The 17,141-nt window shown below is 38.3% G+C and overlaps 1 protein-coding gene across 3 annotated transcripts; it reads left to right on the forward strand.

The window, feature by feature from the left end:
- Positions 1-67: 67 nt before the first annotated feature.
- On the forward strand, positions 68-16,701 carry SLC39A9 (solute carrier family 39, member 9). 3 transcript variants are annotated; one of them, XM_009882054.1, is made up of 7 exons: positions 68-241; positions 5,492-5,600; positions 8,359-8,550; positions 10,983-11,051; positions 12,215-12,300; positions 14,294-14,432; positions 16,123-16,701. In XM_009882054.1, the coding sequence occupies exons 1-7, from the start codon at positions 146-148 to the stop codon at positions 16,242-16,244; spliced, it is 813 nt and encodes a 270-aa protein (XP_009880356.1). In that variant the 5' UTR covers positions 68-145; the 3' UTR covers positions 16,245-16,701. The 3 variants fall into 3 exon arrangements, with proteins under 3 accessions (XP_009880356.1, XP_009880340.1, XP_009880348.1); XM_009882038.1 differs by having other exon boundaries at positions 146-241; positions 14,294-14,428; XM_009882046.1 differs by lacking the exon at positions 10,983-11,051 and having other exon boundaries at positions 146-241; positions 14,294-14,428.
- Positions 16,702-17,141: the final 440 nt, after the last annotated feature.

Genomic DNA, 17,141 nt, shown 5'->3' on the forward strand with positions numbered 1-17,141 from the left:
GAGCCGGCCGAAGCCGCCGGGCAAGAGAGACATGGCTGAAAGCCTTTCCTGGGAGCTCGGTGTCTGCACGGGTTAAGGCGTGCGGGGCGAGGTGGAAAAGTTGCTGTTGAATTTCACTTTAAGGCACCGGACAGAAAGCAGCGAAATGGATGACTTCCGCTCCATCTGCCTGCTGTCCCTGGCCATGCTGGTCGCCTGCTATGTGGCAGGGATTATCCCCTTGGCAGTTAATTTTTCCGAGGTAAGACAGCTTTGCCAAACCGCTCGTTGGTTGCTAAGGAAGAATAGCAGAAACTAGATGGAGAGATCTGCCAGGAGGAGTTAGTTCTGTCCCCTTTCAAGTACAGCCGTGCTGCTCGGGGGGATGTAACTTCAAAAGATTTTTAAGGAAGTTGTGAATGTGGTATTTTCATACAAAATCACGGTGTAAAATTATGCTTGTTCTACAACGTGTATAAAAGCCATTTAAGCGTACCAGATTTCGTCCAAGCTACAGATGAAGTGAAGTCTCAGCATGTAATGGAAGGACATGGTAGGAGCTGGACATCGTTATTCTTAGAAACTTTTGAAGTCAGGTTAACTTTTACTTTGTGCCTATGGGCTACTCAGTTAAGGCTTTTAAAAGCAATTCAGAGAGCATTCTCAGAAAACTTTGGTTTTGTTCACAACTTCTGCTATTGAAAAGTTAAACCTTAGCTCTTTGGTTACAACACAACTTCAAGTTGTGCTCCTATCCCACGTAACTCAAGGCATTCTTCTGGAAAAATAACTTGGATACATAAGGTGTTGTTAAAGGAGAGGAAGACTTTCATGGATTGAATGAGTTTCCAAGCTCCAACAGGAGTTCAGAAGTAAATGTATTTGAGTGCTTCTACAATATGATTGTTGAGGTGATGAGGTACAGTCTCTGGAAGTCTCCTAATATCCTCTGATGCTGAGGGGTTTTCTAAGTAATGATTGTTGTATACAGGTGTGGTGTAGTGAGAGTTCAGTTGTTCTGAGGTAGTAAGAGCTCCCTTATGAGAGGCTTCCCATTTCTACTTGAAGCAGTGCTGCCTTTGGAAAGCAAAGTGCTGGAAGAGAGATGTGACTTGTTCTTCCCTCAAGTCACAGAGCTGGTTGCACCTGTCCTTTGGTCCCATTATTACTAGCAGGCTTTGGGAGCAGTAGACTCCGAATGGCTGTTCCTTTTGGTAGCAGTACCATTCAGCTAAAGGGATTGAAACATGAAACATTCTGAAGTCTTCACATAAACGTTAGCATAATTCTGTTTTGCCAGGGCTTCACCTGATGCTTTGATGGACCTTCCCTTGTATGTCTTCAGTGCTTTGCTTCCACTGTCTTGCTCTTCGAAACTCACTTTTGCCCTGAAGCCTACAAAGGAATGTTCTGCAAATTTGCTGAGAAGACTGCCTAGCATACTAGTGTTGTCTTTTTTTTTTTATTTAATTTTCCATTTCCTCATGTATGTTCTTGATAGTCACCTGTTCTCTCTGACTTTATAGTTGGTGGTGTTTGAAGGTGGTGTTATTGATCTGTGTTTATGTGGCTTACTTATATTTATATACATGAATCAGGGGGCTGCTAAACCTTTTGGCATTCCCAACAGATGCAGGAATACAGTTCTGTTGTGGATCAAAAACATAGCACTCTGCATAAGCAGTAATCCCACATTTATTAGCCTTTTATGTGTGCAGTGTTTTACCAACGATACACACATGTGTAATCAAGTTTATTGTGATATCTTAAACTCTCAGAAATTCTTGATTTGCTTTTATGCTTAAATTAGATATTTTAAGGATCCACATACTATGGTGGTTTAAAAGAGGAGCTAAATATCTGCAAATTATGTGTGAACACTAGCTAATCCTGGAAGTGTGTAATTAGAATTGTTTTGTTTAATAATGGTTGCTTAGGCCTGTGCAACGTGGACAATTTCAAACTGAAATGACTGGACTGTGCGTTCTGTCATTTGCAAATTTTTTGTAGCTTGCCTTGGTGAGAAAAGATTCGTCTTCTCACTGGACACTTATAATGGTTAGAAAACAAAAATTAATGCTTTGTGTAATATACCCCAGGTGCTGGAGAACAATAAAATTATTCATTAGTGTTAATACATTTCTTCAGATGAGGTTTTTTGCTGTGGAATCTATTGGTTGTGTTCTGATTTCATACTGGTTTTTGTTATTTTAATTATATTTGGATATTCTTGAAAGTCCAAAACTCCAGCAAAACCAGGTATGACTAAACATTGGTGGTAAAAAAGTGACGTTCTGTTCAGTCTCTACCTTATTTCTATATGCAGATGTACCCTTTCAGCTTAATCCTGATTTACAGTACTCTGTTGGGCTAACTTTGGTCTGGAAACAACACTATACCAGTTTTGAGGCTGTCTCCTATGTTGTAGCCTAAATGCGCAAGAAAAAAAAACCCAAACCAAACTGAGTTCTAGCACTTTGAATCTTTTACTGGCTTAATGGAGGCAGGCAGTGTTGACTGGAGTGGGACTACTTGCTGCTGAAAGTAGGTGTGAGTTTTTGCAAAGTCCAAGTAAGAGTTTCAGTACCATATAGATTTTAATGAAATGCTGAGCTGTGGAACAGCTTGCTAATTGGAAGAATTAAAGATTTTTTCCATGCATTTTTTAACATTGTTTACTGTGTTGCTACTGTTTTTAACAAGAGACACACAAGTGTGTTTTTAACTGAAATGGTTTGATTTCTTGGATCATACTAGATAATTTTTGCCTGTCTGAGTAGGCTGCAATTATTAGATCGCTGTATTCACTGTCTAAGTATTTTGTACTGAAAAGGAGACGAAGACTTCTCATAAAACTTGTTAGTGTGTGTTATTTTCATGGATCTTTAAAATTCACAGGTGCCCGAATGAAAGCAAGCAGGACTTTGTATTTGCAGTTGTAAGAAAACAGTATTACTTCTGACACTTTTTTCCCCGTGTTTATATATATATGTATGTAAAAGAGACTATACTGCTGCAGTATAAAAATAATCTTGTTTTTCTTTGTAAGATACTCTGTTTTTTCAAAATGACTTTATAAACAGTGGGTGTTGAAGATTACCTTTTCATTTAGATTGCCACTGTATAACAATTTACCAAGTGTAATTTTTACATGTGCCAGCGTACAGTGCACATTTGTGGAAACTTTACGGGTGTTTTCATCTCTTGCATATCGCTATTTGAAATTTCCCCAGTAATGCTCTAATGGTTTCCATATGGTCACACCTGACTTGCTTTCAGAAAGCTAGTTGTGCATCTTTCTAGAGCCTGCTATTTCTTCTATGCAAATATTGCCTATTTCAGGCAGATTAAACAACACGTGTCACTATGGTGCATGAAGGAGAACGGATGGCACAATAAAGATACGCAACAAGTGATTTCCCATTAGTTAAACACTGACCTTTATCTCCAGGTCCTCAGCAGTTAATAGTAGTGTTGTGGTAGCACCCAGGCATCTCCTTGTGCATGGAAGATGATGATGGTTCTGCCACAAAAAGTATACTACACAGTTGTTATAAGGATCTAAACTCCCATGGCTGCTGCATGTCATATGTTAAGGGCTATTACAGAAATGATGAGAAACAACCTCTGCAAGTTATCATATTTTAAAATCTGTTAGATATTTATGTAACTGGGTTTTCAGTATGTGGCTCTGACTTCAGCATGTCAATGTTGTAGTCACAGGGAGCAGAAAGTAATAGTAAACTATTCTTATATTGGTAAAACAGAATTTAGTCAGTTTGGAAGGGGTGATATATCTCTAAGCTTTTTGCCCAAAATTAGAATGTAATTAGGAAGATAACCCTTACTCATAGTAGGAAGCTCTTAATAAATTCTTCATGTGTGGTTTTTAATCTTGTAGAAATTCTTCCTGGAATATGAAATAAACTATTTTTCTTTGCTATGAAAACATTAAGTTTGTGTATTTTTTGTTAAAGTTTAATTGCAAATTTGCAATACGTATGAAACAAATCTATTTTAAAACCTATCTTTGCAGAGGGGAAAGGGGATTGCCATGGTCTGTAGGTACCTGGAGAGTGGAATATAATTTCTGTTGCCCTAAATTACAGTCTTTAACTCCTTTTAAAATGCTACTGGAAGGCTTAGAAATGGTTGTAAAAACAATAAGCATTGTTCTGCATTTATGCATCTCCTAATCAGATTAGAAAGAAAAAAAGACTGACATGAAATGTACATTAGTACCATTATCAGTTTGACGGATGCAGTTCCCTCATTCAGACTTTCATTTGAGTAAGCCCTTTAATTATTTTTTTATAGTTCTGGTTTGGGACCTATTTTGGGGATTCAGTCCCTTCTGCCATATTTTGTAGCTACCTGATGTTCTGCAAGTGCTGTGATACTGTAGTTCTAAAACTTCATCTGGCACCTTATTTATTCTTTTTAATACATAGAACAGACATCATGAGATCTTTCAAATACAAAAAAAAGTATCTTAAATTACTTTTTTACCTGCAGTTTTATGTTTTTAAAGAAAGTTGGTTCTTCAGTGATATCCTGTTAAATAGAAGGCCATTAAAGTATGGCAGTTTTAAGGACAAGCTTCTGCACAAGAGTGGCTGTTAGGTTTAGAGACTGAAATATGCTCAATCTATTGTGTAGCAGTCTTATAACAGCTTAATGTTGTTTCTTCTGTCTCTCTAAGCCTGTAGGTGAAAGTAGAGCTCCTGCTGCTTTTTTCTCTAAAATATTCCTTTTCTCTTTCTGTAGTCCTAAAACTTTTAGCCCTTTTTCATGTTATATAAATAGAGCTGACTGAGCAGTTTACACTCCTACTTGACCAATGTATTTGTATCTGTAGATGTGTTTATAGTAGTGGTTCTCTTGTCTTTCTTGTTTGCTTTGGTAATTTAGTTTTCTTTCTTGCATTTTCTTTTGTTATTTAGTTTGGCTTTTTCGGTGAACAGACAATTTATCTTGTGCTATGTCATACTTCGCAGAGATTTTAGGGAGCTTGCATATTTAAGTGTGATTTCTAGTGGGAAGAATATATTTGACAACAAACCTAGAATGGAGATAAAACATAGAGTTGCAAACATGCTTCAGAATTCGGGCACTGTCAGTCTTTGTCTCTGCAGGCCTTAGAGTTTGAGAACCTAGAGGGTGAGTTAGACCCCAATAATCATTAGTGCCACATATAGTAATTCTTGCTATTTTCAAGTATGCTCCATTTCATTTCTTGTCTGATGTTAACAGTCAAATGGATCATCTTTAACTTCTATTTCCTACTTCAGTTGATTGCATTGGACACTGGATATGTTCACTTTTCAGAAAGTTAATTGTTAGAAATATAGGACTATGCAAATGGGGCTCTTGAATAGGAATCAGCAAGAGGTTTTGTGGATCATTTGCTTCCCCCTGCCCCCTTTCCCCTGCCCCAACCTCTTTTAATGAGGGAGAGCAAAGAAAACATTTTCATTCTTAAAGATGATACTTGTTTTGTACTTGCTTGCAGGAGAGATTAAAGTTGGTGACTGTTCTGGGTGCTGGGCTGCTGTGTGGAACTGCTTTGGCTGTCATTGTGCCAGAAGGAGTACATGCACTTTATGAAGACATTTTGGAGGGTAAGAACCAAACCCAGATGGCCTTGTTCACCATGACCTAAGTTATACTGGTGCTTGTTTCTAGGGCTTTTAACATGAGATTGGTGGGAGGGTTTCACAGCAGCATGACACAAAGCTGACATAGCATCACAAAACTGCAATAGGTGTGATATTGCATGTTTATGGTGATCTGACAGAGGGATGTGATCAGGCTGTGGAGCAGATGACTCGCTGAGTGATCCAGTCATTTGCGGGTCCAGGTACTGTACTGTTCATGGAACCACAGCCTTTTATGCCAGGTCACGTGTAGTGTTCATTATTCTGGGGAGAGTTAAAGTTTAACTTTCACTGGAACTTCAAAGGAGGTATAAGGATGGCTTTGGCAGAGAGTGAAATTGTGGACTATTTGCTGTTGCTTTTTGTAGTTTAGTTTGCTTCTTATTAAAGCTATCGCAGGAAGTGTTTTATAGATCTATACGTACTTGCCCTTATAAGAATTTCCTCCTCTGAAGCTGAAGAGCATCTTGGGATTAAGTTACCTTAATATACTTGGCTGAAAATGGTGGTTATATAGGACTAATTCAGAGTAGGAGGCATTTCTTTCTTGGGTGGTATTGCATATAGAATCTGTGCATAGTCCCAAGTTCAAGCATCCAGTTCTAGTCTGCTGTTGCTGGTCTTAAAAACCTTACACAGTGATTACGTGTCTTGTAGAGACGTGAGTGTGGAGCACATCTTATATCCAGAAGTCTCATAACCTCAAATTGAGGTTTAGTAACATTTTTTTTAAATAGTCAGAGCTCATTACGTCTGTTTGGAGTGTACTTTAAATCTTGCTTTATCTTGGAGTCTTGTGCTATTACATTGCCATTGCATGTGTGAGATTTTTCCAGTATGCTCAGAATCAGAAATCTGTCTGAAGGTAAACAGCAACAACTTAGTGGTCACAGGAGAAAAGACTGTAAAGTTGAGGCTGTAGAGAACTTTGCAAGTGTCTGATGTAGCGTTGTTGTCAATGTGGGGTTGAGAGATAATTGTAACAGTCTGATTTTATTGTACTACCATTTTTTTCTTGTTTCTACACGGTTTAAAATTTCTTTTTAGTAATATGCTTTATCTTTTTTTTAGTTTCTACTAGATCTTTGTTGTTCTACTTAGATTTAAAGTAAACAGAGGAAGATACATAAAATCATCTTTTATCAAGAAGTGAAAGAACCTCTGATTATGCTTTTATGCTATACTGTAATTTGTGCAACTCTAATGTAGGGTGTCTCTAATGAGCTGTAGTTTGGGTTTGCTCTGCATTCAATTTTAATTCTATGTATACTAATTTTTTCTTGTAATGATATTGCTAGCAGTAAATACAATTGCTGTGAACATTCGCATTTTTTTTTTTCTCCTAAATGGGGCATACCGTTCATGTATGAAATCCCCAGTCTGCTGTTTACAGCTATATGCTATGTAACTGAAAGTTTAGTATGTGGAGGAAAAAAAGGCACTTCCCATTACTGCAGCAGTAATATCAGAAGTATTTACCTAGGAACAAAGAATTTGTCCTGTAAGTGAAGTCAAACTCAATTCCTAACTCAGTGTTGTGACTAAAGCCAGTCTGTCTGTAAAGTTATGGGTGGGGTGGTTTTTGTATTGCAGAGGCAAGATTCATGGGTATTATAGATTTAACTACAAAAAATATTGCCAATATTTAGGTTATTCAAAGTTAAGCTTAAGATTCTGAGAACTAACAGCTTTCGGTACATTTTTCTTGCAGTTTCACCCATTTGTGTAATTAAACCTAGAAGGATGCCTAAGGGATCATTGGGGTATATTGAGCAGGGCACACTGCAGGCTCATGGTAAACTTTGTGTTCACAAGGTCCCTGAGGTCCTTTTCTGCAAAGCTGCTTTTCTGATTGTTGGACCTACCATCTACTGGTACCTGGGATTATTCCTTTCCAGGTGTAGATCTTAAGATCAAATCAGATCTTAAGAGAAAATATAGTTCCTGATCAAGCATTTGAACATGAGTCCTCTTCATGTTCATAGTTTATATTATAGTGCTAACTGATGCTTGGTGATGGAGTAGACATTAATGTATCACCTAATTTCAGGGTAGCTTAGTGAGACAAAGTAAATGTCTTGGGGTGGGGATGGAATTAAAGCTTGTGCAGGGAAAGGAAACAACCACACGACATTCAACCCTGGGGCTTTGGAGTTTCTAGGATGGTACTGACATTTGTAGGATACTGCTGTCTTAACTGTTGTTCTAGTCCATATCAGTGGAGTGTATAAATGCTAACTTGTTTAACTAGAGACTGATGCTTTGAGATATAAAGTTCATCTTCTTTAAGATTGCATTAGATTGCTTAGTGGGTGGAACCTATTTTATCTCCTCATCCTGTATTTTCTCACTTAAAGGGAGGTTGTGACCTAGCTACTTAACAGTATCTCTGAATACTGTCACAACTAGCAAATTCAATTACAAAGAAGTTATTCAGCAATTTTTATCAATCAATTTGTATTTAAAATGCAGTGTTTAAACAAAGTAGCCTGGCTTATCAAGTGTTAATGCTTCCTTTGCTTTTCTATGCTGAAGATGTATGGGGAGAGGCCAGCCAGACAGATACATGGTTCCATAAGTAAATGGTCTAGGACTGACCTTAAATGAGGACTTTTGTGTAATGTCCAAGAAAGCATGAGGAGTGCTTTCAGCAAAGGAGGAGAAATGTGACTGTGCCATGTTTAGTCCCCTGTCTCCTAATCTGTTTACTTGCCTGCCACAGGGAAGCATCACCCAGCGAGCGAGATGCAGCGTGTGATTGAGTCTGAGAAGGTAGCGGAAATCCCGGTTGTACATGAATATGGCCATGACCATTCCAGGTTGCACGCCTACATCGGTGTATCCCTTGTCCTCGGCTTTGTCTTCATGCTGTTGGTAGACCAGATAGGCAGCTCTCATGTGCACTCTACAGATGGTAAGTAAAGATTCACTTCAATTAGTCTTGCTAATTAGTCTTAATTAGCAAGTTGCAATTTTCTTGACTGTTACTAGGGTTTAATTTGATCGATCACACCCAGAGTTTCAGTAGGTGCTTTACAAGCATAAAGCAAGGTCTGTGCGAAATGTTTTTGCTGGAAATCTGTCCTGGAATTCAGCATAATTTCAGAGCTTGCTTGGCTAACTTGAAGTAACTGTATGAGCACATATGGTGCAGGAGTGGAGGGTGATGACACCTGAGTTGCTGTCTGTTTTACGGTATCCATAGGGGATTTCTTTGCTTTCCAAAAAACTTCAGGTTAATCTTGTCTTCATTTGTTTTTCCTACTTAATTGTCAAACATGTAGGTAAAATTTGCAAAGGACAAAAAGTTATCTTTACATAAGACTGCAGAAATGACTAGATGTAACCTCTGGTCCTTTACTGTAACTGCACAGCTGGACTCCCACACTAGTCTAGAGCCTCGCTTACCTCAAAATGTTTCCTGCTTAGTCCAAAGATTTCTCAACTTCATTGCAAGACTCTCAAAATGCCTACAGTTGCTTCTTTTTCCTGCCTGTGGATTCATGCTCAGACTGTAGCTTGAAGTGCACCGAAGGTGTTTTGTCATCTGAAAAGGTATTTTATTACCTTTGCCTGCTCATTTCCTCCCAAATAATTTCCTCTGATGGTGGAATTTGACCCTCAAAACTTAAGGAATTGATCTTGAAGTAAAACACACGCACAAAGGAGGTGGAATATGTTTTGGTTGGATCCCTGGCAGTGTGGTAGGATGGATGGGAAGCCAGTGTAGGGGCTCTGTTGCATTTGTGCTCCTGGAGAAGCATAAATGGAGCCGTAGCCATGGCTAGCTGATTTTCAGATCTTTTCAAAGGAATCGGTGGCAGTGAGGATGACAAGGGGATGCAGGTAAGCAACTGCCAGTAGTACCCTTGGCTTGTACAGATTATGACCCTTTCCTATGTCTCTGATCAGAGCAAATATCAGAGGAAATTTGACTGTGATCTGTATTAGAGAGAAATACTATAAATTAGGATGTAAGTAAGGTTTTGCCTAGTCTGTATATCTCTCATGGAAAATGTAGTAGTGTTTTTGTAATGTTTTTTAAAGCTACCAAAGAAAAACATTTTACTTATTTGAACCAATGTCTGCTAGTTTTGTTATCTCCAAGTGGCTGGATTTTACCTCTCCAAACTACAAAAATTCTGTAGGTTAGAATGGAGGTATGAAATTAAATGTGACACTCTCTCTGAGTGTGTTTAGTTCTAGTCAATCCAAGACAAATCCAAAGGAAATATTCTATGTGAACGATCTCCTTCTGTGTGACATGAGTAGACTACTGCAGTCATCCAACGGGAGGTTATGCAATTAATTGCTCAAATAGGCTCCCCTTGATTCAAAAGATCAATCTGACTGAAGAGAATACATCCATTTTTTGCTAGCTCTCTTCCCTGATCTGACTCACTGGGCAACTACATGGGTGCCTGGGCACTAAGAGACCGGAGGGCAGGGAGACGGGCAGGAGGAAAGGAACGGGACTTTCCCTTTTGGCAGCAGTGCAGACTTACTAATATAGCTGTGTAAGTGTGTTTGCAGTCAGCTTACTGACCACTGGTATAATTAAATAACAGCTGCTCAACTGTTTGGAATTAAACAGTCGAATAATTAGATGTTTCTATACTTGTGTGGGGCTTGCCTGCCCTGTTTGCTGCAGTGATTCTTCGTAACGGTTTCACTGCCTGTTGCGTAGTGGTGGGTATTGCCCTGTTGTGCTGTATGAGCTAACCTGCAAATGTCCTCAGAGTAGTTGTCAAACAATTGCAATCAGAACACTGTATCTCAAGCAGGACTAGCTGTACTTCTTCTCTGTGGTGTATAATGTTGGACAGAAATCTTTGCCACTGCTGCCATGACAAGTAGAATTTTTAGCTTATTGGGAATTGCTGGAGAATCAGTGCAACAGAGGCTGCCCCAGACTGTCACCTGAAGGAAAATGCCAACACTGGGCTACGCGAGGGAAAATCATCCTGACTCTTGGAGCAGCTCTGGATTCTGGGGATGCAAAACTATCTTGTCTTCCCCTTGGTAGCACAGAGTTAGCTTTTTTTCAGAAGGTTAAGAAAAACAACTCCTTCTGCTTATATCAGTGGTCCTGTAAATTGTGAAGAATCATCTATGATTCTGTCACTTGTTTGTTGGCGGAACTTCAGGTGTTTTGAAGGTGTTAAGTATCGAACTATTTTATAGTAAATCTAATGCAGAAATAGAAAAGCTGATAGTTTTGAATATAACTGCCTGAGTTGCTGGTAGAGACCGCTGCAATGATGCTTTTTTTTTTTTTTTTTTCCTCCAGCATAATTTGTGTGTTTGTTCTCTTTATCCTAACTTTTTTTCTCATAACCATTTCAGATCCAGAAGCTGCAAGATCAGGCAACTCCAAAATCACCACGACGTTGGGACTAGTAGTCCATGCTGCAGGTAATGTGGGACCTATTGTTAGCACTTGACAATGACTTTCATTGCTGTGTGGTTCATCTTTAGGTGTGATGGAAACAGATACGTTTCGGTTTTGAAGGTGGCTTTTTAATACACAGCAAAAAAAGTGGGGAGGAGGAAGGAAGAACTAAGGATCTTCCCCAAAACTTACTGGGAAAACATAACACCAGTGCTCAGAATGTTCCCTGGAGTTTTATTTGGGTACAGTGTTTTCACTCCTTTATTTTTCCCACTTGAAAAGTTGTATGATGCCCACTCTGCTTCTCCAATTCCTTTGCTGGCTGCTTTAGGTGCTGAATTTCAATATGCGCTAACATGGGTGGTAAGTAGTATGAAACACCTTTAGGTTTGCTTGTCAGCTGGCCTATGTTTAAAAAAAAACCCAATAAATTAAGTTTAAAAAAAGAGTATCTGATGGATAAAGGAGATTATAGGGTGGAGTGCAAAGATTTGACTGAAACGGATTTGGCCTGACTTGCAAAGACTGAAGAAATTACATATGTATGTCAGTCAACCCATGTTCATGTTGTAATTCTTCACTGTATATTTGTAGTACAAATATGATGCTTTTTAATTTCTTGCTGAAAGTTGTTGTCTAGATAAGTCATAAGATTTTGATCAAAAATATTTTTTCACTAAATTAAGTATCTGTATATTAAAGATTATTATAGTATCCATTTCCTATTTTATTTAGACAATATATTTAAGTTAAATTGTAAGAAAATAGTATTTATATTTTAAAATTCATTTGAAGAGTAATTAAAATTTTTTCATGCTTAATATCTAAAGCAGATTTTTTTTAATTTAGACAGGCAACCACTTCTACTACAGAAGACTAAAATAACTGGTTACCTGGTCCTAACTTGCTAGAATGTGTCAATACTGAATAGATTCTCAGTATGGTTTTTACGGTCTTGAGGAAAAAAGAAACAGCTCCTGTTGAGAGTTGTCTGAAATCCTGAAATTGTTGTGGCTTAACAAACAAAGGGAAGTGAATCATGTGTTGGGTTGCTATTGTTAATGGCATTTTGATTAACAGTACTTCACAAATCAACATGTTTTGTACTGTCAGCCATTGAGGGGGTGGGAAAGCTGAAACTGATCGGGATGGAGGAATAATCCCTGAATTTGCACTCCTCTTTCAGCTGATGGTGTTGCGTTGGGTGCAGCAGCTTCTACGTCTCAGACTAGTGTCCAGTTGATAGTATTTGTTGCAATTATGTTGCACAAGGTAAGTCATCATCCAGAAAATTTTGTTTGCTCTTTAAAAGACTGTTAAAGCATACAGAAATTACTAAAGATCTTAAGTTTCCTTAGTGATATAATCTGGAAATATGTAACGCCATTGAAATGAACTGGCTAGTAGTACAGCCTCAAGGACCAAAAAGCACTGGTATGATATATGACAGAATAATAAATGATGGATGCTAAGTCTGAATGAGGTACAAATGAGAGAGAATTCTGACTGCCTACCCTGATTGCAGAGGTTGGGACAAGTCTCCCAAAAATAGGGAGAGAAGAATAGAAATGTGGCAGCTTCACACTGACTTTTTCTAAAGATAGTGAGGTATTATGTTTTGTGTTTGTGTGGTTTTGTTGTTCTTGTTGTTCGGTTGGTTTTGTTTTGTTTTTTTTTTTAAACCCAAGCATACAGAAAACCCTCCAAGATTTTTACTGCTGCAAGAGATGTAATTGAGAGAAGTTTTAGAGGGTGAAGTTCGGACGTATATGCTAGTGTATTCAAAGAGGAAAAGCAGTTTTATGCTGATTACAACAGTTTTCTGGTTCTGTGACGTTGTCTAGAAGGATATTTATGTTATAAAGGTTTTTAGTGTTTAAAGGGCTAGTCTTTTGAAACCAGTTAATATCAGAGTACTAAAATACAACTTCCCGTTACCTCTTATTGTAGTAGCTTCAACATCAGTCATATGCCATTTCTGCAGGAAAAACTTTCAAACATTGTTCTGATGGTAATAAGCAAACAGTGACTCCTAAAGATGGGAAGATTTTTTTTTTTCCCTTAATGTTTGTACGAAGGTATATATTAGCTATATAGGTTCTAAACATATGTGTGCAGACACATATTTGACTTATGGCAGCACATGTGTATATTACAGTGGTTAGTCATACATTCATCAAAAAACTTGCTTCCATAATTGCATGTCCAAGATGTTAGGAAATCCAGATCTACTATGTCTCTTCACAGTTCATACAATAAGCCCTGCTTTACATAACCCTCTTCAAAGGTGGCAAAGTCAATGTCATGTCTTGCTGTGAATTTTAGTTTATGGCTATTGGCAAGTGAAACTTGTTGGTATTATTCTTAATGTTCAAATTAACTGTCTTCTGAAATTGTACAATTGTACAATTTTTCGATGTTGTATGGAAGATTGTCAATAAGTATTTGGTAATGGAAGGGAAATGTATTTCTTCTCTGGTGTCATTTTTTATTCTTATCTTCTGATCTTGTTTGATGCTTTTGTCTCTGTCATCTTTTTTCCTCCCTCACTCATGGTTTCCTCCTCCTAGGTTTAAAATAAAAAAGATTCTGTGTATAAAACTGCTCAATATAATTAAGTTTACATCTTATCTCAAATAAAATTGTCAGAGTGGACTGCTATTGTCCTTGTGTGAGCAAAAATATAGTCAATTCCATAAGTAGAAGGACAGCTATGCCTTGTGGATGAGAAACCATCAGAGGGAGAGGAAGGAAGTATTTGTTTGCTTCCCGGTGGGAACAGAAATGGAACTGAATGATGAACTAATCAAAAGAGCTCTTAAGTCTTTGTTCATGTGGAGACTGACAGCTGTATTTCTTTGGGAATTTTTTTCCTCTCCATGTTAATTGTAGAATTTTTCTGCTGTAGCTATAGAAACTGTCCATCTAAGGATGCGTAGTGTCAGGACAAAAAATATTACAGAAGTTAATGGAGACTTAGGGATTATAGCAACCACTTGAATCAGTGAACTTTTGAATATTTATGATGACTACAAATATGTGTACTCTGATATACAGAGCATGGGTTTGCATTAGGTACTATTGTTACGGTAGGACATTCTGCAGGATTCTATTGATTTGGGTTAATTGCAACATATACTAGTGCTTTCCCTGCGTTTCTTCCAATTCAGTGCATTTCAAAGCAGTAAGTTGTATGTCAACTTTATCTCAGATTTCAGGGGGTTTTAGAAGGGATTGTATTACCAATGAATATTGTTTTTTGCAGGCACCAGCTGCCTTTGGCCTGGTTTCCTTCCTGATGCATGCTGGGCTGGAACGGAATCGAATTAGAAAACACTTGCTGGTCTTTGCGTTGGCAGCACCTGTTATGTCCATGGTGACATACTTAGGGCTAAGCAAGGTAAGTCTGTGATTGTTGTTCTGCCCGAAACGTAGTTTAGTAGTGGAATTTGGGGAAAGAAATATCATACAAGGGTCATTTAAAAAAAAAAAAATCCAAACTGAAAAAAAAAGCAGGAAGGAGATGTGTAAGAAAAAAAAAGTAGATAAAAAGGTAGCAATATGAATCTGTGAAACAAAATAACCATTTCTTTCCATCAGAACCAGTGACATAGCTTCTCTATAGAGATATGTATAGGTTTAGGTTATTTTAGAAGGTTAATTTGTCTTTTTCTACCTCTTCCCTCTGAGAATTTAATGTATTTACTTACATACCCCACTTTATCTGATGACTACACAGTTGAGTAATTTTCGGTGTTGCTGCATGCGTTCTTGTTTTAATGTGCAGGTAGACAATCATCTCTGCTAGATTTCCCCACTGTCCCAGAATTGGTCGTGTCTCACACCCCTGAAAGCATAGTCTTGTCTCTGTACAACAAATGGTCCGTGAAATGAGTCATTGCACATGAGTTTGTGTTTAGCCCCTCCTGTATTTCTAACTGTTGTGGGCTGTGCTGGTGACACTATGATGTTATCATAAAATAACATGTGATCTCATGAAACGCAAGGCATGAGATGAATGATTAAGTAAATAGTGTAGGCTAATCCTTTTACTTGCTGGAAAGAAGTTACAGTTGATGCTGTAGCACAGGAAATGGCAGAAAGGGTTAGGGTTGTAAATAGAAATGAGAATGGTGTTTGAGCATTCTTTCGATGTAGGCTCACCGAGAGTTGGGTTTGCACTTTGCACTTCAGAAAGAACAGAGAACTGGTAAGGTGCAAAGGCTGTCACAGTGGTGTTGTAGTTCCACAGCAGAAGGTGTATTTCTGCTCTTTGGAAAAGTAACCTGAGAGTATACCGGAGAACTAACATCACACTTGAGTTGGAAATTGTTCAGGAAGCATTTTGAAACTGATACGAGCAGGTTTGCATTTCATTATACTTAATGATGTGTAGCATGGTCTTAATCCTAGCATTTGAAGAGGTGCTCAGGTTTTTAGTCCAGAAGACGCATCTCTATATGAAATTTGCATGAAAATTCTGGAAAAGTTTGGGGTGTTTACTTGTACATCCAAATGAAGCACTGAAAGATTGATGATTTGGGACTTAAATCTAGCAAATCTTGCTCTGACCAGCAGGGGACCAGATATGTAAAGGCTAACATCTTGTTTGAACTGTTTAGAAGAAGGGGGGGGAGTCAGTCCAGGGTGTCCTTCCTAAATTTTGTGGGTTTGCAATCTGAATTTTACATTTTTCAAAGCACACTTTGTCATTTTGACATTTTGTATGTTGCTGTGAGATGGTTAAACAAGATGCTTCTGCATAGATTGTGGCTTTTTTTCTTCTGTAAGGGTTCCTAGAAGTCTGAAGTGACCTAACTAGGATGAGAGGCATCTTTCTGCCCCCCACATCAACTTTAGAATGTCAGTTGTTACATGTAATGTGCAAGACATTAAGCAACACATTAAACTGTTGTCATTGTGAGAGAATGAGAGTTGACAGAAGGACAACAGTTTAATGTGTTGCTTATTGTGAGAGAATGAGAGTTGACAGAAGTCCTACTATGTCTGGACATTTACAGAAGTTTTTTTATTATTGATTGAAGAGCTTCTCTTATCCTCATTTTTTTCTTTCCATTTTTTTTTCCATTTCAGAGCAGCAAAGAAGCCCTTTCAGAAGTCAATGCCACCGGAGTTGCGATGCTGTTTTCTGCTGGGACTTTTCTTTACGTTGCCACAGTTCATGTCCTCCCAGAAGTAGGAGGAATTGCTCATAGCCACAAACCTGAATCAACTGGAGGGAAAGGACTCAGTCGCCTGGAGGTGGCAGCCCTAGTATTAGGATGCCTTATTCCTCTAGTTTTGTCCGTTGGACACCATCATTAAGCGCTCGAATTTCACCGTTCTCCTCCTTGATCTGACGTGAGCAGTAAATGTTGGCTGCTCCCTTTATCGTTGTCTCTTACCCATCATCCATCCCATCCACTTTATGGAGTTCAGAGGGAACCTTGATTGCAAGATGAGGAATACTGGGAAAGTTTTTAGTGTAGCAAAATGTACTTTGGCAGCCGGACATAAATTCTATGTAACTTTCTTTTCTGAAGACATTTGCTATTTTAATTGTTACTTCTGGCCCTATTCTCAGGGACGATGGAATTTGGAGTTTAAGAAAGGTGAGCGGGGAAGAACATAGCGACTCATCACGAAATTGCAATCACCAAAGTATCCTGCGATTCAGCTTTCACAGCTGAGAGCAAAAACAAAGGATGGCTGCCTTGTGAGAGGCTGAAGGTCTTACTAATGAAGAAGGGGACTCTCCCCCATCAGTTCTATGTTGTCTTGACAATGCGACTGGTCTTTGTAATGTTTGTCACTAATGGTATTGCAAAAATGGGCTACACTGGGGATTCTGGACAGCACTGCTATTGTCACAGAAGTGTCACTGATAAGAAAGAAATGATTTAGATGAAGTGTAGGATTAGAGTAGGAAATCAGCTGGTTAAGAAAGTGCAAATGAATTTTGCAGTGTATTCCATTATTTAAGACAAAGGATAGAAGCAAGGAGAATGTTGATTGTTTATGCAATTGTTGATAAATTTTAAAAAGGCAGTATTTCTTGGGAGATGGTTGTCTGCTAAGTCAGTAAAGCATATGCAACAGAAATGTCAGCAGGA

The sequence above is a fragment of the Charadrius vociferus genome, unplaced genomic scaffold (genome assembly GCF_000708025.1).
Source record: "Charadrius vociferus isolate BGI_N301 unplaced genomic scaffold, ASM70802v2 scaffold50, whole genome shotgun sequence".
NCBI lineage: Eukaryota > Metazoa > Chordata > Aves > Charadriiformes > Charadriidae > Charadrius > Charadrius vociferus.